At 36.6% G+C, this 23,910-nt stretch overlaps 4 protein-coding genes across 5 annotated transcripts; all 4 read right to left on the bottom strand.

The window, feature by feature from the left end:
- Window positions 1-2,036: 2,036 nt before the first annotated feature.
- Window positions 2,037-4,049, bottom strand: LOC18613298 (Protein kinase superfamily protein). Its single transcript, XM_018123046.2, has 6 exons — window positions 3,847-4,049; window positions 3,658-3,771; window positions 3,280-3,558; window positions 3,083-3,196; window positions 2,543-2,615; window positions 2,037-2,400 (listed from the first exon to the last, which is right to left on the bottom strand). Exons 1-6 carry the CDS (start codon window positions 3,913-3,915, stop codon window positions 2,363-2,365), a joined length of 687 nt encoding a protein of 228 aa, XP_017978535.1. The 5' UTR covers window positions 3,916-4,049; the 3' UTR covers window positions 2,037-2,362.
- Window positions 4,050-4,432: 383 nt separating this feature from the next.
- On the bottom strand, window positions 4,433-8,635 carry HMT2 (homocysteine methyltransferase 2). The gene is made up of 7 exons (XM_018123041.2): window positions 8,334-8,635; window positions 7,160-7,216; window positions 6,836-7,065; window positions 6,533-6,662; window positions 6,109-6,312; window positions 5,577-5,648; window positions 4,433-4,961 (listed from the first exon to the last, which is right to left on the bottom strand). The coding sequence occupies exons 1-7, from the start codon at window positions 8,511-8,513 to the stop codon at window positions 4,800-4,802; spliced, it is 1,035 nt and encodes a 344-aa protein (XP_017978530.2). The 5' UTR covers window positions 8,514-8,635; the 3' UTR covers window positions 4,433-4,799.
- A 1,323-nt stretch (window positions 8,636-9,958) lies between these two features.
- LOC148764764 (serine/threonine-protein kinase 52-like) lies at window positions 9,959-13,783 on the bottom strand. Its single transcript, XM_088807822.1, has 6 exons — window positions 13,099-13,783; window positions 11,829-11,950; window positions 11,410-11,618; window positions 11,159-11,333; window positions 10,839-10,973; window positions 9,959-10,353 (listed from the first exon to the last, which is right to left on the bottom strand). Exons 1-6 carry the CDS (start codon window positions 13,421-13,423, stop codon window positions 10,150-10,152), a joined length of 1,170 nt encoding a protein of 389 aa, XP_088663948.1. The 5' UTR covers window positions 13,424-13,783; the 3' UTR covers window positions 9,959-10,149.
- A 1,922-nt stretch (window positions 13,784-15,705) lies between these two features.
- On the bottom strand, window positions 15,706-22,990 carry MCCA (methylcrotonyl-CoA carboxylase alpha chain). 2 transcript variants are annotated; one of them, XM_088807811.1, is made up of 16 exons: window positions 22,465-22,990; window positions 22,225-22,346; window positions 21,998-22,145; window positions 21,684-21,821; window positions 21,376-21,471; window positions 21,234-21,293; window positions 20,575-20,667; window positions 20,378-20,489; window positions 19,489-19,593; window positions 18,986-19,122; window positions 18,266-18,500; window positions 18,015-18,181; window positions 17,695-17,820; window positions 16,893-17,135; window positions 16,722-16,817; window positions 15,706-15,994 (listed from the first exon to the last, which is right to left on the bottom strand). In XM_088807811.1, exons 1-16 carry the CDS (start codon window positions 22,804-22,806, stop codon window positions 15,989-15,991), a joined length of 2,226 nt encoding a protein of 741 aa, XP_088663937.1. In that variant the 5' UTR covers window positions 22,807-22,990; the 3' UTR covers window positions 15,706-15,988. The 2 variants fall into 2 exon arrangements, with proteins under 2 accessions (XP_088663937.1, XP_088663941.1); XM_088807815.1 differs by having other exon boundaries at window positions 17,695-17,811; window positions 22,465-22,988.
- Window positions 22,991-23,910: the final 920 nt, after the last annotated feature.

Genomic DNA, 23,910 nt, shown 5'->3' with positions numbered 1-23,910 from the left:
AGGTTTCACCAAAGCAGTGATCAAAGCTTGTGATCATAATATCCCAGTACACCAATTAAAGCAGCATCACCTATGACTACAGAAATGTTAACATCCTAATTATGGAAACCAAGATGACCATACAAAAGAAAAGAAATGTAAAGTATGAAGCAAACAGTGATGTATCATTCCATGAGATCGAAACCAACTGAGGTAGTTCAATCAGCAAATTGCTTTTAACACAAAAAAACTATAACCCGTGACAAAGGAAGGAAAACCAAGCATGTTCATACCCAAAAATATTTAAAATAGTTTCATTAGAGATTCAAAATAGGCTTCTTCATAAAAGGTTTCACATCTTCTAAAACCTCTCCAAAAACTTAATTTAAAGCACATATTAAGCCCAATTTTTATAATTATATATACTTAAATTTAGATTTGAGGCTTTCTCCGTGATCCGTATATGAAGTATGCATTTCGTATGCTATCAGATGGGGATGGGGATGGGGTTGCCGTGGCTGTAGAAGGTGGAGGAGGGAGTTAAAGAAAGGAGATGGAAACCTAGGAGCTTTACGTGCGTGTTCTTGAGCAATTGTTCATCCATTGGTGGTCAGTCCGAGAGGAAGGCTATAGGCAGTTCCTTTGCTTGCTGAACAATTTGGCGGGAAAGGATTTTTTTTTTTAGTGATTTAAATTTAAACTTTAGTTTCCTGAATTCTGTTATTATACTCAAATTCATGAATTTGTTAAAATTTAATTAATAATGAATTTTATAGTAATGTTGTTTCATATGATGATTATTGTTTTCTGTATAATGTTTGCATCCCAATTCATAAAATAATTAAATTTGAATCAACTATCAATTTTTTAATTCATGTTCTCAAAAAACACAGCATGAAATTTGACTTAAATAATAATTTACTCAATGTACTGTGTACATTTTATACAGCTAACACATATATTAACTGTGTCGGATTAAATTTTATAATTTTATAACATGTTTAATTAGTTTCATTATCTAATATACTATGCACTGACTTTCTGATTTGCAGCTAATAACACTAAAATGAAACTTACTTTGTAAAACCCTTGCACCAGAAGATTTTCTTTAATAAAAAAATGAAAACAAAACCTTAAGCTAAATAGATGAAGCAAGTGATGACAACCCATGATCGGCGAGTTAGTTAAATAATTACAAAAGTGTCCCTTTTACATATGATGTAACAGCTTCCATCCTTAATTGTGACCGCCGGTATGGCTCCCCTTTAGTCCAATGGAATTAGCAGCGACGACGCCGGCCAAGGAAACATGACAACAATTGTGTGGGGATATCAAAGTTTTCACATGGAAGCAGTCCCCCTTAATGCATTAAATAGTGTTGGGAAAGGACATGTTTAGGAGCGAAGATGACTGAAAGTGAAATACATTAATGCTTGGAGAGCTAAGTACTTTGCACTTGCACCATACTAACTACAGTCCCTAAGGATCACAACATTCTCATCTCCCCTACACATGCTGTCACGTGGTCGTGGTGTATAACACAATTTGCTGTTTTGCAAACAAAGGTCCAACCATCTTATGGGATTGCATAAGTATGGAAACTACTACTACTACTACTACCTTCGCCACTCTAATTTCACTTTTAAGTTTTGAATCAGGACGAGTATCTCATTGCAATCCAAGTCAGTGTTTTTTACAAGTCGATATCAATATGGTCCCAACACATCAAATCCCGCTTTTGCATAGGCCCTAATAGGAGCTAAGCACTTCAAGCGGCAGACCTTGACTAAAGGAAAGGATATGGTCCAAGTCTACCAAAATCTGCCCACGAAAAGTTTTTTTCAATTTCAAAGTGATAAGAACACATAAAAATGGAGAAAAATACGCCAGAGCGCCATGGCTTGCACACTGATTATAGCTGCCATTTTGGGAGCAATAACTCATCATGTTCGGCAAGGGACATTCTGTATATGATTACTTCCAAATAAAAAAATGCAAATTCTACTCTGGTTGAAACTGAACCACAAGTACCAATCCACCATTTTACAGTTTCAGCCTTACATCTTCGCCAAGCCCGACAAATACCAAGTAGATTAGAATGACTGTACTTTTAATCACTGAAATGCAGTTAACAGTGTCCATCACTAGGCCATACTAATTGGAATACAGCATTCAGAATTGAAAGCCAGGGGCCAATCTACCTGATCCCATGTTGACATAATCATGTGTTTGTACATCATAATTAGGTCCAAGCTTCAAAATGCGTGCATTACAACTGCAATATACAGAAAATATCACAACACAAAGATTTAACACTTTCTTCCATTGCATTAATCAGTCTAACGGATTTTCTCCTACTTTATATCCCATCAATGAAGGAGGCTCATCCAACCATGGTGCGCTTTCGGCCCCTTTGTCGCACTGCAGTTCATTGCGAAACAACAAGAACACAAGAAATGAGACAAGAGATGGTACAGATATGGAGGTTGTAAAGAGCCTGTTAAAATTAAAAAAGGGCGAGAAGAAAGGAGGGCTCATAGAATGGATTGGAAGACTATAGTACCTTGAGCAAGCTTGTTGAATGTGGAAGACCACTGCTTTGATGACTTCTTGTATGCAGCAAGTATAAGATCCATCTATGCATCAAAGCAAGCAACCATAAGATTCAAACTCCCATTTGAATTTGTAAATTGCTGAGAGAACATGCCATTTCACTTTGTAGGCCAACTTAACAGAATTTTCACTTAAATGACCCCTTTTAGGATTTTCATTAAATTCCATCAAATGCTTAGTAAATCTCATTTTTGAATCCACAATTCATTGGAATTTGAATAAACCGTTAATTTCAAATTCAACATCGCACCAAGGAACATCAAAATTGACAGACATTACAAATGAAGGGAAAATGCTACATAGTTTCCTTAAAATACTCCCTTGACATAGAATTCTATGGTAGAATTTAAAGAGCTCAACCTCATTTTAATTTGATGATTCCTAACATAATATCTTCATTATCAAACACAAACATAAGACACTTTTGACTTTCCAACATATAAGCAAAACCAGAACTAAAATGTACTAAAATATATTGTCTTAATCTTACCACATTCCCACACGAAGAATGCATGGAAATCAAGGCTCGCTCCAGAACATACAAGTCAACAGCTTTGTCTTCTGGGAGCGTTGACGTAAAGCTCAGACCAAAATCAATCAGGACCTGACAAAAGAACATTTCAGATTGTAAAGCTAATTAACCTTTCAGTCATTCATAAAACAAATTAACTAAATAGAACAACTGACAAGCTGATTAGCTCCATTTCTGATTAACATGTTTGACGTGGTGAGGTCACCGTGAATAAGGCCACCATCGTGGAGTTTGCCAATTGCGTCGCCAATCTGAGTGGCTATATCATCTAAACGTTCTTGAACGACGCCACTAACTCCGAATTCAAGGAAAACATCTTTAACGGAAGGACCTTCCACGTACTCAAATGTCAGAGTATGGAGCACCGTGTCCACGGCGTAAAGAACCGGCGTCGAAACACCCAGTCGGCGAGCCTTCGTCATGCACCTGGCCTCCTGCTCCAAAGAAAACAAAGCACTAATTCATTGAATTTTATAGAACAGGAAAAAACGAAAGGAAAATCGGTTTGGGTCTTGGAAAAAAGAAAAACGGACCGCGTTTAAGCGCTTGAGAGTGAGTTTAGAATCAAGAGAAGGATGCCTGTATTTCTTGGAGAAACGTTCTTTGATGATGGACCTTTTTCCCACGAATACTGACTCGAAAACTCTCTGAAAGGAGAACTAGTAATGAATTCAAACAATTTGAAACAGAATCTGTGCAAAAGAGTGGCTTTTTAGACTTACAGCTTCGGCACCTTGCTTAACCAGAATGAGGGAGCCATTTTCAGCACCTGTCGTCGTATCCATCTCCATCGGGAAGGACTATGGTAGAGGGAATAAATTCAACAGAGTCTTCAATTTCCTGAAATGTTGGAGCTTAGCGGGCGGCTGTAGGGAGGGAGTGAGGAATTTGAGGTTTTTTAGGGCTCTAAGCGCTAATCAGGCGCGAATGATGGACAATCTATAAGTTACAATAACCCAATAAATATGGGTTGGGCTACATACAAAATAGTAAATTTGGGCTGGGCCGCTACTGTTACATCCACTGACGTTTTTAACAAGAGAGAGACAGAGAACCCCAAAAATGTTCTTATAATGGAGCAAAGATCAGTATTCTTTTGTTGATAAAGAAATCCCTTAAATACAAATTCCTTCAGGTTAGTTGTTGCCTATATAGGAGGGAAGTTGAAGAACAAGGGAGATTACCTTCTTATTCAACTTATACTCTCTTATTTCAGTTTATTCTTTGCTAAATCAAGTCATATTAAGATAAAAGTAGGCATCAGCTTGCAAAATATAAGAATACCAAAACGAAAATGCAAACACCAACTTCAGCTAGGGATAGAGACCAACAACATTGCTTTGCTTTGCTTGAACTAAAGGCCAAAACTACACATAAGTATTTAACCTTCAACAAACATCAGTTAGACCAAAAATAAAAAATAAAAACTAAGGAAACAAGACACTAGCCCTCAGATTGTTATCATTTCTAAGGCCTCAAAACCCAAAACTGATACAAGCTGCATGCCCTTCATGAAACGAAAATCTCAGCTAGTACAACAGCAATTCACACCAGATGTTAGGCAAAAGCTTGTGGAGGTATTGTCTTCAGACTAAAACTGGGAAAGAAGTTAGAAACTTAAAAGTTAAGGCACCTCAGCATCCAGTTGCATATATAATCAGGCTGCTCTATTTATTTACTGCATGGGTGGATCAGGAGATCTAGGAGAAAGTGTCCTGTATATGGCTCGGATAGTATCAGGAGTAGTTCTACAACAACCTCCTACCAGGGAAGCCCCAATCTCACACCATTTGCTTACGTATGAGACAAAATCTTCATCTGAGACTCCAGTATTTTCCTGTCACAGAAACAATGGTGCGGATCACTGACAAGTTCAGCATGGCATATTACAAAATAAGATCATGAAAGACTTTGAAGGCTACACTTGGATACTAGAACAAACGAATTAATGAAAATCAATATATTTCAGCTTCCCTTTTTTTTTAAATTATTTTTCAATTTCCTTTTCCCTTCCTTCCCTTCCTTTATTTTCTCTTTCTTCTTTTTTTAAAAGCCAAATGGAAATAGAAGTTTGTTAAGTGTAGTTTAAAGTTGCAGAAAAATCAGGACCCAAAAATTGAGACATCACCTATCTTGCTATCATAACAAAACAACTTAAAGTAAGTAGTATCACATAGAGTCTACAACTAAGAAACAACAGTATCAGAATCAAGTAAGTGTACCACTTAATTTCATGTTGTTAAGCATAGCAATCAAGAGATGTGCACCTGAGCATTTGGCTCATTGGTTAGTGCATGATCCCCCTGCCTAAAGAGCAAATTTTGAATCTCCCCTCCCACAATTATAAAATAAATAAACAAATAAATAAATTGTTCCTTCAGCCCCATTTTTTAAGGAAGGCATGTTTCATGCCTCATCCAGGGAAAAGAAAAAGATAAGAAAACAAACTTACCACCCATTCCTTCTGATCTGCATCATACCTCTCACCACTATTGGGATATATAATTATTGGTTTGGTAGTGACCTGCACAAATTATTAACCACATAAGTTTGCACAATCCACCAAAATTTCTAGACTACAACATTAGAGGAACAAGATCCTCAAACATATGAAAAGAACTATGAAAAAAGGAAAGGACCCAGTCTGAACAGCTTCAACATATGCTCACAATAGTATGTATGCATTAGTATCCATCACATTACAAAATACACAGTCTAATAATATGATCATGAAACATATCACAGCAACTGTCCTGTATTAAAAATAAAAAAGAACAGATACAACTATTGTATCAAAAAATGAATTTTGATAACACCACAACAGTGGAATTTTTCAGCATCAGATGAGTATAGTACCAAAAAAATGAATGAATATAAAGCAAAGTGCAACACATCCAACAAAAAGGTGAAAAAAAAGAGAGACTATATTATAATAATTCAGATAGAATGATTATTAACAAAATAACAGAATAGCAAAATCAAACCTTCTTAATAGCTAAAATCAGCTCATGAATAAATCTAGGAGGTGTGCAGTTGATTCCAACAGCAACAACTTGCTTGCATGATTCGGCAATTGATGCACATTCAAGCAAAGAATCACCACTAACTACATTGATGCCATCTTTTGAGTTGAAAGAGAACCATGCAGGTATCTTTATGTCTTCTTCCTGTAAGAGTTCGACATAAGCCTGCACGAAGACCACCCCCAAAATCTTAAGATTAAGAAAAAACAAATTAAGCAACAAAGTAGAAATTGAGCATCAAATCAATAGGCAGACACCATACTAACCAATTTAGGAATCCTTTAGTGCATGCAAGGCATGAAGCAGTTTAGCAACTTTGGTTTGTCCCATACACTCTTACTTTTATCTAAGAAAAGGTTTAGAATCAATAAATGTCCAGCAATACCTGAGCTTCTATCTTGTTTGGAACCGTTTCAAATGCTATTAGGTCAGGACCCGCTTCTGCCAGGACCTGAACTCTTCTGCCATGAAATTCTTTCAAAGCTTCTATTGTCATTGCATCACCATAGTCCCCACTGGTATAGAGAATATATTGCAGAAAGAAGGAGACATGTTAATATGTCCTCAAAATTTAAAGATTTTCACTTACACAAAAAGAATAACAGATCATGACAGAAAATCTAGAAGCAACAAAGTTTGATTTGGCTTAAAAATTCCTTAATAAAACTTGCATATATGGTTGACATACCTGTACTCAGATCCATCAGCTAAATAAGCCCCATAGCTGCCTACAGATGCTGCAACTAAGATGGGACGAATTTTCAGTATCCTACCATCTCCTAATCCATCACAAGAATTTTTATTACATCTTTCATAATATATATCCCTTGCCTCGAGGGCAATTTCCACACTTTTTTTAAGCAAGGTTTCACTTTCTTCCCTAGAAAAGCCTTTTGCTTCAAACCCCTGTATGGTGGCCTGTTAAAGATAAGTAAATGCACATCAAATGGAGAGAGAGGGAGAGAGGGAGATGTGTGGGGAGGGGCGTGGGGGGGAGGATTATTCTTCATACCTGATAGGATGCTGTAATAATAATATCTGCACCAGCTTCAAGGTAGTCAAGGTGTACCTGCTCAAAATAGTACAATTTTAGAAGATATTGCAAACTGACAGAAACACTAGAAATTCAATGATTGGAGTTGTTCTTTATGAACATATAACTTGAAATAACAAAGTTTTTATCAAATGATATTACAGTGACATCAATATATTCATAAAAATTATTAATCTTCTGATCTGGCCTGGTGAATCCCAGACAACTGAACAAGTGCAAAACTGAAAAGGCATTACATGGATTGCTTGTTCAATGCCTCAACTTCTAACCATGTACAAATTCTCAGGTTATTCTTGTTTACTTGAACTTGCATACTTCTCCAACTCTGTCTCTCTCAATCCTAATACATTTAATTAGGATAGTTTAATTAATCTCGAAATTGTGGTGAGAACACCCAGGTTTCAACTTATTTGAAAGATAACTAGATATCCTCTTTACTCCTTTTCCCTTTATATATATTCTGAGAGAAAGAGATAGAGCAAGTACAGAAATGGACAACAAACTAAAAATGGTCAATTCTCTCACCATAGTATTAAATACCCAACTTGGGGGTCCAAACCCAAGCAATTGCTCATACTGATATTTAAAGTTAATTGTATCAGTAAAATTCTAATCAAACTAATAGAAACAAAAAAACTGACTCGTGACTGATAATAAGTGGTTAGAGTCCGCCCATACCTCGCTCCAAATTCTGAAAATGAACCTACAGCAGCATCTCGTATCCAAACAACTTTTATAACCCTTCACTGCCACTGACTAGACTGACCACACACCACTTCCACTCTGTGATCCGGTGTGCTATACATAGACTTCATCCATACTTAAACCAGAATACGTTTCTTTTTCTTTTGGGGGCAATACATTATAATTAATCAGAGCATAATTCAGTCCCACACGAATATCAAGCTAGCTGCAATAACAGTCCAAATTCCCAAAAAGACCTCCTCCAACCACTCCTTTTTCACTGCTATGTCATTCCTCTTCCTTCCATCAAAACTTACTCACATTCACGTAACAATGAATTCTATATCATAACCACATTCAATTTTTTTTTTTTAAAAAAAGCGAAAAATAAATTAAAATAAAATCGACGTTAAAAAACCAATCTTGAAAGAGGGAGACGGAATTTTACGGAGCGAATGAGGTGAGGAGAAGTGAGGAGGCATTTGGCACTCCAGAGGGGATCGTTGAGGTCAGCCCCGTGGCGTTCAAGCTCCGTAGCCAAGCCGCCGTCGATAACGGCGGCGCCTCCCGCCTGGCGAAGGAAATCCCTCATCAAAGACGGCGTCGTTGGAATGTTAAGAGCTTCCATCTGATTAGGAGGAGGGGTTTTGCTTACCGTTTAGTATGGGCGCCCTTTTCTCTCTTCCTGTGTCCTGTTTTTATGTTGGAAGTGAAACGATCATAAGTGGAGGAGTTCGACTGTCCTGTCGCCAGGGCGATCTCCAATTTAATGAGAAAAAACAGTTTTACCCATTGGCCCCGGGTAGTTGTCGATATTGCAATAATACCATCGCAATTTGTGGAACAATTTATTAATGCTGTTTGGTAAGATTTTCTTTTTCAATATTTTCTAAAAAAGTTTAAGAATACAAAATATTTTATAAATTAATAAAAAAAAATTGTATTAATTAATACAAAAATGTCTTAGACTTGAAAAGTTTTCAAATTAGGTGTATCTTTCAAAAACTCTCTTTTATATGGAAATTTTGCTTGAATTATAGTGACCAGTTTATGGAATTGTACAACTCTTTTGAGGGAAAAAAAGAGGACAGCTGGATGTACTCCTATCAATTTCTTGATGATTTCTAAAACTGGGAGTAGAGAAGACTCAATGAAACAGCAGCAGCATTCAGTGGCTAATAATGTTAGGTGCCTAAATTAAAGTCTAGCCAATAGACCCCTATCTTTGAATATCTCAATTGCATGCGTCTTTTATCATTATTCATGAACAGACAGCCTTAATTGGATATGAACATAATTGTAGTAATATGAGAAATGAGTCATCGCATCTTATCCAACTCTAAGTCATTATCATTGATCATTATATGCACCTTCCAACGTTTGGTAAGAAATCAGAATCACTCTCATCAGCTTGGAAGTCATTAGTACAATTAATGAATAAACCAATTATAATTAGCCACTAAGAATTGGCTAGAATGATCATTGGTTCAATTTGAGTGTGTTGAAGTTTTAGCATCGAATCTCCCAAGTCCCAACAGTAACAAAATAGTATATAAAGTCAAACAGGTGGTGAGAACTTGGCTTTGGAATTGAAATCTGTCTCCTGATCTCGTCCGTAACCATCCAAGTGCAATCCCAAACGACCCGGCATTTTGGTCCTCAGCATTCATCCACAAAGCCAAGAGGTATACTTCTCTTCTAGTTGCTACCCAACTACACCACCAACCCATGCTTGCACGTTAAAGATCCCCAAAATCTTCTAGGAAAAGCGAGAAAGCTTGCTTGGCAGACTCGAGGTTGTAGTGGAACATCCATCTGTATCTGCATATCACAAGTTCTGATTCTGGACATTGCCAATATTCCATTTAGATGCATCTTATCTACATACCTACTTTTATACTGACCAAAAGGTTATTCCTGGAGCTTTTGTCCTCCACTGACATATGACTAAGCTATTGGAAGAAATTAGGTAACTATTACAACAGCTTTGTAACTTTTATTGGAGCCCCATTATTTAGCCATTCATGCCACTAAAAGAATTATATATGGAAATATTGACCTTTACATACCATGTAATGAACAACACATAGAATTGAAGAATTGAATCAAGGGTTCTACACGGTCTACAACATGATTATGTTTGTGTGCAGTAGAAATCAATGACCTGGTTATTCAAAGACCAGCTAGAGCCGAACAATGATCTGCTTCACCTTCTCTCTCGAATTCACATATGTACCACAAAATAAAATAATTAGGTAGCAAAATCATGGGCCACGAGCAGTGAAACAGAAACAGCCAGGAGCTTGGTCATCAGGTATCATGCCACCTCCTTTGCTTGTATCTACTGCTTCTAGCAATCTCACTACCTCATCCATGTCAGGACGTCTTTCAGGATGTGCATCCCAACATTTTCGCATGATACTTGCCAATGAACTTGGGCAACATCTAGGAATTTCTGGCCGTAAATTCTGCAAACAGCAATTTCCAATGTCGTTAACAAACCATCAGACATTACAACCAAAAGAATCAGTGGCAGGAAGGTAAAGATTCAAGTGCACAAATCGACCGCTTTGGCTAACAGATACACATTGAAGCCCCAATTTGTATCACAAGGGCAAGATACGAACATGGTGTTTCACATTATCCATGATGCAGGTGCAGCTAGGATAATTATGAACTAAAAGATATAAATAATCATGATAATTTTGGACCATTTGCAAAGATAAGCAAGAAATTCTGGTAACTCCCAAAGCAGCGGTTTGTACAAATATATGCAAAAACTAGAACCGGACAATTTAAACTAACCAGCTGATCACTGAGGTATGCAGGAGCTAAAATATCTGGAATTTTTGGAATTATAATAAATACTTATTACTAATGCAGGGGCCATGCCAAAATTGATGCTTCCAGCTAGATTAGTTAATAATGTAAGATATGAATATTTGACTCATACCTGTCGTACTACTGCTGATGAAACTTCAGCGAAACTAAGATCAGCATAAGGCATGTCACAGCAGTATATTTCCCACAAGCATATACCAAAGCTGTAGACATCACATTTTCTATTGTAAGGCTTCCCATCAAGGACCTACACAAGTCATTGCATTAGATTCTAATTTGTTTAGAGAAAAGGTAACTGATGGCCAGAAAGGAAAAAAAAAAAAGGAAGCTTCAAATCCAATTGTTGTTGCAGTTGAGCCGAAAGTTAGCATCATTGTAATATATATTGGAGTAACAAATGATACAATCAATGGAGCTCTAAGGAGTGGATACCTCTGGAGCCATGTAACCAAGAGTGCCTGTTTCTCCAGTCATGTCTCTTGGGTTCTGAGCTTCAACTCGAGCAACACCAAAATCAGCAATTTTCAAAGTTCTACGAGGATCTAGCAACATATTTTCTGTCTTGACATCACGGTGTACTATCTTTTTGGAGTGAAGATAGCTCAAACTGCAAAAGTTGAACAAAAGACATCCTTATATACCTTAAAAATTGGAAGTCCTAATATACCTGAAAAACTACTCACCCTCTAGAGAGATCCAAAGCAATTTGAATCACAACCTTAAAGGCCAGTTTCTTCCTCCTGTTTCTGATCAAAAAATTCTTTAACGTCCCACCTGGAAGGTACTCAACAACAACACAACATGCTCTGGAAGGAAGAGAATTGTTATTCTCAGTTGTTGCACCTTTGGTTGGGATCTTAAGGTTGGAAGTTCCCATTGAAGCTCCAATAAACTGCAAGAGGCCATTTATTCATGATTTGAACGTTGTAATTCAAAATATTTAAAGTAATACGTCATGTTATTGCAAGCACAACAACAGTCATAACACGTAGAGAAATAACCCCATCATATTCTAGCAGCTAAGCATGGGGGACTCTGTTGGTACTACAAGACATAGAAGAAAACATATGCCTAACCTAACCAAAATATAAATTGATTTTACCTTTGTAACATTTGGATGGTCAAGCTTATGCCAAACAGCAACCTCTTGCCGGAATGATGCCCGAAGAGCAGCTGCTTCAGCAGCTGTGGCAATCCCATCCTCCCCCCAATCCAATACCTTCACTAAAGAATTAAGAAGTCCTTGCAGTTAGGATATCAGCAAGATGGAGCATGATTAATTACTATTGCAGCAAAGTAAGAGAGGTTTTACTGGGCAATCAAAGTAGGAATTGAAAATAGGCAGCAAGTTATATAGAGACAATTATTTCACACTATTGCCCCTAGACGCATTTAGAATCAAGCATCACAAAGTAAACCTGACTTAGTCATGGCACAAATATAGTTACTTCCCATCAGACTATAAATTAAGGACACCTTTGGAAGTAAATATTTGGCATTCAAAGCAACTCAATTTAAGATGGCCAGTTAATTCTAAAATGAAGTAATGCCATCTAAAGAACTCGGTGAAAAGAAAGCAATTGGAAGCCCATGGCAACTGTGAATAAGCTAGATATACCAAGCAAATCTAAAGGGACATGAAGCAGTTGTTCATGACTGAAAGTTTCCTTGCAGTAGCAATAGTCATTAAAATCAATATTAAAATTTTATAATTTCAAAGTGAAAAGAAAGAGGTACTACAGCCTTATCTCTTACACATAGATAAATGAGTGAGTTAATATGCAGCTTCATTCAGACAGTTGTAGTAAGCCAAGATCATCAGTATGCTGCATCTAGGTAAATCAAAATTTACTAGTGTGTCAAAGCTTTTACTTTTCTTTGCTAATAGTGAAGTTGCCAAAATATATGCCTTTCATTACACCCTCGTTTAAAGAACAAAATGCTTGAGGATGTCTTTATGAAAGAGTATACTACCTCAAAGTAATATAAAACTTACAGTCTAGTTAATAGAAATTATCCTAGTCATGATACAGCCTGTGACTCACCTAAAGTTTCGAGCATGATCCTCTTATTAAACAACGGATTATGTTTTACACATGTGATCCTAGGCTTAATATCAGAACCTAAAGATATGAGTTGTTATCATATTATCATCTTCTGCTCCAAAAAAATCAGGTTCCAGGGGCACATCTAATCAACTTAGTAATTATAATTGAACCAATCAAGCGAGTCAAAATAAATAAATAACTACTCTTCAGTATATACAGTTGAATACAGAAAAAATTCTCATCTTGGGCAAAAGTAGCAGTTGATTGTCAACAAGATAAAAAAAGAAGGATTCAAAATTATGGCAACATATATAAATGTAATACCTGCAACATCTTGGCTATCATAAACGCCACGGTAAACGGTGCCATAAGTCCCATGAGCTATAACATGCCTTATATCAAGTTTAGCCAAATCAATTTCCCACTCTTCCTTCTTTGTCTTAGTTGAAATATCTCTGTCGTCCCTAGACCAAGCCCTGCTCAAGTGCTTATCAAGATGCAAATCCCAGCTCTTGAAATCTATCTTATCTGCTCTTTGAAACATGTCCTTGTTGCTAAGATTTCCAATAGACCCCAAGGCCTTCTCCTCTGTTCCGGATTTCTCTGTTTTTCCAACAACTTCAGCTCCCTCACCATTGCTTGTAGCCATCTTTTTATGAGAAACAAATAAAAACAATGGAATTATGAAACCAAAGAGAATGGATTAACAAAACTTTGGGTTTTGAGGCAGAAAGAGCTTAGAAGCTGTGGGTAAAGAAAAGAGAAAAGAAGGGGAGGTGTGTTATAAAGTATTATAACGTTAGAATAAGAAACAGACGATTATTGGGAGAGTAAAAAGTAGGTTTTGTGGAGGAGAAATGAGGAGGAAAGCAGACAGAATATATTTATTTCTAAAAGTTATAAAAGAAAGGGCAAAAAGAATTGGAAGGAAGGAGGAGTTGGGGGGGATTTGTTGTGGCCTAAATTGGATTTTAAGAGGGCACGACTGTTGCAAATTAAGAAATCAAGAGGAACAAGGATACGCTGTTATTTACGTCTCCCTTTTAACGGATTTACCGGTATTTTAAGATCTTCTGTACTTGGGATCTCGGTTCCCTCCCAACTTACCATATTGCCCCCCCCGCTCTCTCTCTCTTTTATAGTAAATGACATCTAAACTAAAAGCACAAAACTTGTGCCGGTAAGGAAGGCGCAAGGGATGTTTTGGGAAGGTTGGTGCAGGCAAAGAGTGATGTGGTAAAAGCCGCTGCATGTATAGCAGTAAATCCAAAATATACTACTATTAAACATAAACCTTGCTCCCATCTTTAGACAAGACAATAACATATTGGCGGATTTACGTCTTTTCGACATCAGAAAAGGCCAAAAAAAAAACCCCTCCATTGAAACCATAAATATAAATAGGAAAATAACGATTGTTCACGACACACAGAGAACAAAAAAAAAGAAATTAGAGAGAGTATATATGTACTCCTCCTAGTAGCCTTAATTGATTCTTATGTGTCATCCATGACGTATCCCACGGGCCTTTTGAGCACATTTGGTGAATAACACTAACATATTCCCGCATCAAGAAAGCTACGAATTTTATCTTTTCAAATACGACCTCACACTTGCATTTCCCATTAGACATTTAGAACAAACAGTACAACCTTTACAAACTCTTTGGACGACTTCAAACAAGAATATTTGTACAAGTATTTATTATATGGTCTAAAGAAGCAAAATTTATTTATAAAAAGTGGAAAAAGTCTAGCACCTTTGACTTTTCTTTTCATTGACTATATTAATGTAAACGCCGTGTGCCGTAGTCCTTCGGAGCGTCCTTCATAAGAAAATGAATGATGCGTGACCATGAAACATGCCCCACGGATCCTTTAACAAATCAATTTGGGGCATGAAAATCGTGGACTTTTCTCACTACAAGCATTAGGCTTCTTTGTGAGACATTGCCCAACGCCATAAGCCAGTTCGTTGCTTGAATAGTATTACTCTGTTGCTATGATGACGTTCATTAAACTATACAACACTCTCACGCTATGATTTCCTCCGCCAAAATAATGACGTCCCCCGACTTTCTTTAGAGTTCAGACGCCACAAAACTTTGAATATTCTCAACTATGACACTAATTTCTACCACTTCTTACAAGTTGGCAACCCTTTTTCTTTCCCCTTTTTTTGAATATATTGATATTTGTGGCGTGAATTATTTGAAGAGCAGCACCGATGTGACTTGACCAGCCTAGCCTCATGGGCAAGTTAACATCAAATCATCAATTAATTCGTGATTTTGGATTGGAATTTGGAAGTAATTTTTAAACTTCGTTTTATAGTTCATAATAATCCATGTCAACATGATAGAGAAAAGGGAGATAAGATAAACACAAGATGCAAATAGGAAGATTTTATGTCAAAGTAGGTATCAGATTAGCAAGCGTGCACCAAAACACCATTTATGTAGCAGGAATTATGCAATCCCACATTATTACAATATACAAATACCGTCAGATTGGCTCAAATTAGATACTACCATAACATAAAATTATCAATCAAACATCAAAGATGCAGGAACAGGGCTTGCTTATGGGTGGTCTAAGGAAAAAAAAATGAACACATGACCCGATGCATAAGCATGAAGTCCCAAATATGTTGCAAGAAGAGAAAATGCTTTCTTTTCTGATCATAAGCATTTCTCTTTATGTAAAGCATTTATCCAAAGCATATACCAAGATTAAATTAACAGGAACACCTACAATGGAGTACTGATTTCTCTCATCATACACTATAGTAAAGTTTTACTTTTACCCACTTGGTTCTAGTCAAAATAGATGCTTAAGCACTTTGCTTGTGTGTGCTCGTGTTTGTGAACGAGTGTGTATGTAAGTCAGAGAGAGAGAGAGTGAGACAGAGACCATTGTCAAGCATGAGACATGGGGCAAATTGCAGAGGCAATATCTGCAAATAGAAACATATTATTTCAAGATCAAATGTTGTTCACATCTTGGAAGAGGCTTCTCCTTTATATTGTAGACATGGGATGTTTCCCTCCCATTCTCTCTCTATTTATGTTTGTCAGACACAGAAACTTACTATGACTTATTTTCCCAACCACGGGACCGTATTTGCAGCTGAGAAGACTTATCTGTCTAACCATGGACTAAATTTGCTTGGGCAAGATATTGTCATGAAAACCAAACTTCAAGATGAACTCTACTCATTCCTGGCCAAGGACACAATTTTCATTTAATTCAGGTTCAATTAAACAAGCACATACTTAATTTTTCTCAATTCAATTTTCACCACTGTTACTGCACCCAAGTCAAATTATCAATCAGTTGACAATATAGCAGTTTGATAAATTCTAAAAAGTTGACACTAAATATTTCCCAGAACTTGTGCAACAAAGTAATGAATCTTCAAATGGTACAGAATCTAACAAAAAGCAAATTTAACAAAGTAATGCCCTTAAAATTAGGTTTTTAGATAGGGACAAATAATTTAACAAAAAGCCACAGGCTAGTCGGTTTTGACACATATTCTCACCATTTGAAATACATTAAAACAGTAGAATTATGAGTACAAATGTTCAATTTAATTTTTATCAAAGAAAAAAGTTAATGGATTGGTAGAGTAGATTACTTAAAATTAAAACAAGTTCAAGGATGACTTAAGATTATTAAAGAGCGAACCAAACACAAGACCTCTTTCAGACACTAAGTAAGATGGCTAAGTACATGAAAATCAAAAGAAAATGATGTATAATATATACCAATCAAATCCAAACCCTTTTAACTTAGCATGCATATTCAAACTCAAGAGGCATGAATTTCACTTAAATTTACACTCATTTGGTAAAGGCAACAGAACAGACAGGTGACAACATTGTGTGAGGTATTATATTGGAGCTAATGCTATCCATGTCAAAAGCTGAATTCTAAATGACTAACCTTGACTCTGAAGAGAACACTACCATCTGAAACCTGTTGACCAGCTGTGACTTTGAGTCCTTGAACATAACCACCAGATGTTGCCTTTACCACATGCTATCAAATGAAGCAACATTAAGTATAAGTGGATAACAATAATAACATGATGTTGGAGCTATTGTTGGTACAAACCTCCATCTTCATTGCTTCTAGGACCAATACAGGTTGTCCTTCTTCCACCTTTGCTCCATCCTCCACCAGAACCTTGACAACTAAACCAGCCATGGGTGCCACCACGGTTCCAGGAGGGTGGCTTGTGGTCTCAAAACTGGTCTTATGCTGTGTTTCATCTTCATCAGACAACTCAAGGCCCAGTTTCTGTCTAAAATGATGGTGGTGTGGTCCATGCCATATATGTACGTGTTTCATCTTATCCTGTAACCCCACATTATAAGATTTACATCATTTTATCAACAGAGAAAGAGCAAAATAATAATTTCTGCACTCACTTTAGTCATGCTAGATCATACCTAAGCATGTCTGGCATACCTAATAAGCTATGTTGCTTGGACTAGGGTATATAGGTTAGACATGGTCTGTTCAAAAATTGTACATCTACCTTTACCAAATTTTTCCATATATTTGGATGGCTAATTGACCATACCCTTATACCCTGTACACTTTGAGGCGGTGGATAAGTGTCCAACATTGATTTTTTTTTAATTTTTTGAAATTAAGTATCCAACATTGATACTTTAAGATAAATAAAAAGTCAGAGCAACGTAGCCAATAACTACTGATGAAAACATCATTATATGATAGAAAGATGATTACCAGATAAAATATTACAAGGTATTTTACAAAGTTAATTGAATCCTTAAACAATAGCCACAGGTAGGTTTGAAAACCAAGGATTCACGCTGGTAAAGACCAAGTGCCTAAAGTATACAAATCAGATAACTGCTTAGAGATGGTTGTAGAGAATGGTGTTCACCTTAATATAAACAGCCAAACTAACATGCATGGTTACCCCATCAGCCTCAACTCTAAAACTATTGTTGCCCAGATGTGATGCTCTGACTTCCAAACTATGGGCACTGTTTTCTCCGATCTGTATATGCTGCTACGGAATCATTAATCATATCAAAAGGAAGTGGAACACTGGGCAGGCAGTGTGACACAATTAAAATAAAACGAGCAAAAAGAGGAGAGAGAGAGAGAGAGAATAACTGCACTTTGAAAAAAGACAACTTCAAAAACTGGCTGCTGAAATCAACCTTTAACATGCAGCATGTACTATAGGTTGGTAAAAACCTGAATAAGATAGTTCCCATCTCGCTGATAAGTTATGGCAAGCATTAAAGGCTTTGAGCTACTGCTATCATATCCATTTTCCCACTCAAGTTCCATGGTACTCTGAGCATGATGATTGACTCTGAACGGAGAATGAGCATACCATATAGAAAGTAAGCTTGGACCCCCTGAACACAATTCAAAATGTAAATATTAAGAGGATGCTAAAAAACAAGTACTATTGATTCCAAGACAAGATTTCATCAACGTACCGGGGTGGCTTTCTTTTAAAGTAGAATGTTCCTCTTCACAAAGGCATGCAGCTACCAGATTTGCACTGAGTCTAGCTGCATCATATGCTTCCTCAGAAATTTCTTTATTATTAGGATCAACAAATAGGTCATCTTTATGGTGCTCAATAAAATGTGTTTCTACATCACCCTCTTCAAATGCCCTATGGTTAGCAAGTTTTTGCAAGAAATTGATATTAGTAGGCACCCCTGCAACCTACAAAAGAACAAATGCTGAGAGTGATTGAAGTGAGGTTAACAAACATAATAAAGACAATAATGGCTTGAAAATATGTTGACTAGTCAAATTAATAAAACATTTACCAACATGTAGAAGCTTTCATATAAGAGACGACACATATCTACAAAGAAACTGGCAAATTAATCCAGAAAAGACAAAAAGATGGAAATGAAAATATATAAGTTAACCACTATTACATTCAAATACAAAATTCTACATGCAGAACCATCAATTATCTCCAAACTATTCATTTACAATTAAAAGTAATTAAAAGAACCCAACACTTGGTATTATGCTTCCATGTTTAACTATGACCCAGCAAACGATGAGAGAATCATATAACCGAGAACTCACCATAAAACTGAAGCCAAGTTCATAAGTGGGCATATATTCAGGGAGTTAATCATGAATTCTTCTGCACTAAGGTTTAGAACTGAAACTCTTAATAAAGGATTTTGTACCTGAAACTTTGACAAACAATCCTTCAATTTCACTAGTGCTGCAGAACGGTTTTCTCCCCATACTACAAGCTTTGCGATCATAGGATCATAATGCATGCTAACAACATCTCCTTGTTCAACTCCAGTCTCAACCCGAACTGTTAAATAGGAAAAGCTCAAAATAAGCAAAAAGGGTGAGAAAGAAAAAGGAAATAAAACTCAAAGGCTTAGACACCTTGGTATCCTCAATTTAGAACAAATAGCTATAAGATATACCAATTATCCTATTTTCTCTACTATTTCCAATTGCAAAAAGGTTGGAAAATTAGACTACAGGTTATCGAATTAAAGGATGGCTAGCATTGCCTGACGGAAACAACAGCAAAAGGAGACTAGCCACCAATCTGACACAACTCCTCCAATGTGACTTTTTTACTATTAGGACGATTCTCCAATATGTGGGTTGAGGTAATTGTTTTCTAAATCCAAGAAACTTGATGTTGCATACTGCATAGGAAATTCACCTGTTGATGAAACCGGCACAGGATGATAATGACGAAGAACTCCAGTTGCAGGAAGAAATCCTTTGGGAACATTTTCAGCATAGATTCGGGCTTCAAAAGAGTGACCTGTCAAATAATGAGTAATCATAAATCTGTCAAGATGGTAACCCTATATAAACTTCATAAATATTCAGTAATGATGCTGTAAAACTTAAGTTTTTAAAAATAAATAAAATTACAGATTGACAATTGGCATTTACTTTAGATTAGAGGTCCACACATGTCACAACAGTAAAGAACATTTCAGCACATGAAAGAACCTCACCACTGTTCAAACAATTAAACATCCTGGCAAATAATGATAAATCAAAACGGAAGCAGCCATTAGCCTATTCATTGGATCTAGGTCACCTTTTTAAGATCCTCTAATGGCTCAGTCACATTTTCAGAAAAAGGGGGGGAAATAGAGAAACCATGAAACATAGAACTTTCCATATTACTACTCCCAAAATTAAAAATTGAAAGATATTAATAGCAATAACTTTCTTTTAAGCATACTTCTAACAAATTTTGCACCATCATATATGATCACATAAGCATTGATGCCTTAAGCTATACGACTAGCTAGAGTATATACTATTGATGAATAATAACAATCACTACTATCCCATTAGCAAACAGGATCATAATTCTAACCCTACAGTTTTCCCCAGTCAATTCCTCAATGATTAATGAAAAAGGACAGATGGCAAACACAAAAATGGCACATGCACATGCAGACATGCAACCCTCTTTACAATTTCAAATAGAACATCACGAGAATGACAATTTCAAAAATAGAAGAAAAACAGGAAGGAACAGCAACAGCAAAATCATACACATAGCTCTTTTCAGAGGGCAAAAGGCTGACCTGATAAGGGCACCTGCACCTGACTTATAGGAAGAGGCTCCCCATTTGCAACACGAATTTGCCACTCCACAAGATCTTGACCAACAATCATCTCAGTCACAGGATGCTCAACCTATGAATAAATATGAGTGCTCTCTGTTAGGGTCTCGTCCAGCTTGAGGAATCAAGATAGGAATAAAAAAGAGTGATCAAATCACCTGAAGTCGGGTGTTCATCTCCATAAAGTAAAATTGACCTGTTATGGTATCAACTATAAACTCCACAGTGCCAGCATTGTGATAACCAACTGCCTTTAAATATCACATACATCAGTATATATTACTTATAGCAGTTAAAACTTAAAACAAGCAGGATGCCCAAAACCTTTTGCATCATGAAATGCAAGACAATATAACAAGAATGTCAAAAAAAAAAAAAATATGAGAACAAAATTTATGAGAGAAGCTATCAATGTGTAGGATTTGGCTCTCTCCAATTAGCCACAAGAACAACAGCAACATTCATTTATTGTCACACTGGCAGCTAAAGGATTTCCTAATCAAACAACCTTGCCATGTAGTTAACTTGATGCTCTTTTCTATTATAGTAACAAGGATAAGTTTCAATCAAAAGATAGCTCATTGTTATAAAGTACAAAATAAAAACTTTTTCTTATTAAAAAATTCCTTGAAGGAAATTGCCTCTCCTTGGCCCAGCCTTGCCATTGGTGATCTTTTAAATCACATAAAACTTTCATTAATAAAAAAATTTGCATTACTAAGAAATCCGAAGCAAACAGAGATAATATTAATCCGATAATGACATCTGCAAGCTGCAAATCAACAAGTATCAGCAAAATGATTATGAAGGACATCACCTTCGCAGCAGATACAGCAGCCTGACCCAAGTGTGAGCGAAATTCATCAGTAACACATGGCTGCATCGATGGAGTTTCAGTCAAAATTTTTGTAGATCTACAACAAGAGACTTAAACTGAAAAATATAGAAAGCAGCATTACAGCTGGAGCTTCTTCAATTATCTTCTGGTGTCTCCTTTGCACACTGCAATCTCTCTCATATAAATGCAGAACATTTCCATATTTGTCACCAAATATCTACTGACGTCAAACAGGAAACAAGCTTTTGATCAGTACATAAAAACAATAGACAATGAAATTTATCACAAGCATCTCCTCTAATGCAGCTTATTACATTTGCCAAATGTCATACAGTTTCCAGAATACTTAACAAGATCAGGTGACTAAATTTTCCAAATATGAAGCTTTAAAAATCAAGTACAACCATACACTAATAGCCATAATAGTACCTGGACTTCAATGTGTCTTGGTTGTGTAATGTATTTCTCCAGCAAAATTGTGTTTATGCCAAAAGACGCAGCAGCTTCCCGTTGTGCTCCCAAAAAGGAGTCAATGAAATCCTTCTGACTATGTACAATTCTCATGCCCTAAATATATAAACATGGTAAGAACCTCATCTGAAAAAAACTCAATGATTCTAAATAAAGCCTATGGAATAGAAACAATGATAAAAAAATTAAGCTCACAACTCACACCATGCTTCCCAAAAAGAAAAATTCAACAACAATAAAATGAACGAGAAAGGGCAACAAAATGAGAAAACCTTTCCTCCACCTCCGTGAGTTGGCTTTATTAAGATAGGATATCCAATTTTATCTGCTTCCAACTTCATAATTTCTATATCTTGTTCACTGCCATGATACCCCGGCACCAATGGCACCCCTGCCGCACCCATTATTCTCTTTGAGGCACTAACAAGCACAAATAAAAACATCATTAATAAACACAAATATGATTCTGAACAGTTGCGGAGTGCATTAGTAATAGTACCTTTTGTCACCCATGTCTCGGATTGCAGACGTTGGAGGACCAATAAATGTAAGTCCCTTATCTTCAACAAGTCCAGCAAACTCAGAGCTCTCCGATAAGAAACCATAACCGGGATGGATAGCCTAAAATGCTTAAACTCGTCACATTAAACATGACCTTTTGGAGACACTAATTCTTTAATTAAGATCGTAATTTAGAAGACGTGGCATGTCAAAATAACTCTGAGTTCGACCCGCTCACCTGTGCTCCACTGCGAATTGCGGCCTCGACAATGGAAGAGCCGTTTAAGTAACTGAGCCGAGCGGGGGGTGGACCGATGTGGACCGCCTCGTCCGCCGATTTCACGTGGAGAGAGTCTTTATCGGCGTCGCTGTAAACCGCCACGGTCCGAATCCCTAGACGCTTAGCTGTCCTCATGATTCTGCATGCTATCTCACCTCGGTTCGCCACTAGAATTTTCTCAATGCGCTGCGGAGGCGTTTCGAGGTGAGAAGTAGAGGAAGAGAGCAATCTTAGTTGGAGAAGGACGGGCGTGGGGTGGTGAAGAAGCTTTCGGCGGAGGATTAAAGCCATTAACGACATCGTTTCGAGGCAAGAACCCGGCAGAAAATGGTAGCCGACTGGAAGTAGAGAGCAATAAGTAGAATAGGGAATTGCGGATAAGCATCGGCTACTATTATTTATTCAATATTATTACAGTCTGGATTTCCATAATCGTCATTTTCAAACGATTTTCTCCATGAAAAAAAATTGAATAAAAGACTGCTCCAGCGGACTTGGAGTTGCGTGTTTATCGGGAACGTGACAGGGCGCTTGCCTGGCAAAATCCTTAGGCGTTTGACGTCAACCCTCATCTTTTACCTTGGGCCTGTGATAGAACTCTTTTCGGCTGCTTCTTTGCTTTACGATTAGACTGGGCTTGACTCATTTGGTACGGATCTTCAAATGCCTACCCTCATTGGGCTTTTGTTTAGTTTTTCCTTCTTGCTGTTTTACATTTGGTAGGTCATTTGGTGAGCCTAAGAAACTACAAATAGACTTGATTCTTTTTGGTTACCAATTTTTTTAATAAAAATAATTAAAAATTAAGAAAACTGATTTCGAGAATCAATTGATAATCGTATATTTGATTTATAAAATAATTTAATCTTATTTTGGACTCAATCACTTCTGGAAAGTCTATATTTTAATGCCCATGAGAATGAGAAGTACGTTAATTGAGTTAGAACGGCCTGTGACATTAATAGAGGTCAATCTTGCGAGTTGGCCACTTAATTGATTGAACGGAAGGGCCAAGATCAGCTGGTCACCTTTTTATAGCACAATTTGAAAAAAAAATTGAGAATGACTAGCCTCTTTATTTCTTACTTGAGTCTTTCTATTTCTAACCAAAATTGTCCAATGAATTGAAATTATTAGGTTAAATATTCAATTAAGTTCCTGAATTATGTCCAAAAAATCAATTCAACCTTTATTTTTTTATTGCATTTAAATAAGTATTTAAATTTTTATTTTAAGTCAAATAAACTCTTCTTCTCAATCATTAACTAACTTTCATTAGTGAACAACACATGTGATATTTTTATACTAACTCATCTGCCACGTGACAAATGACGTAATATTAAATATTATTTATTAAGATTTATATACTTACTTTTTTACTCATTTACTCAATCCTAATCAATA

Source organism: Theobroma cacao, chromosome 1, assembly GCF_053813885.1.
Source record: "Theobroma cacao isolate CCN51 chromosome 1, ASM5381388v1, whole genome shotgun sequence".
Taxonomy (NCBI): domain Eukaryota; kingdom Viridiplantae; phylum Streptophyta; class Magnoliopsida; order Malvales; family Malvaceae; genus Theobroma; species Theobroma cacao.
This window is presented reverse-complemented; position numbering and strand designations above follow the sequence as displayed.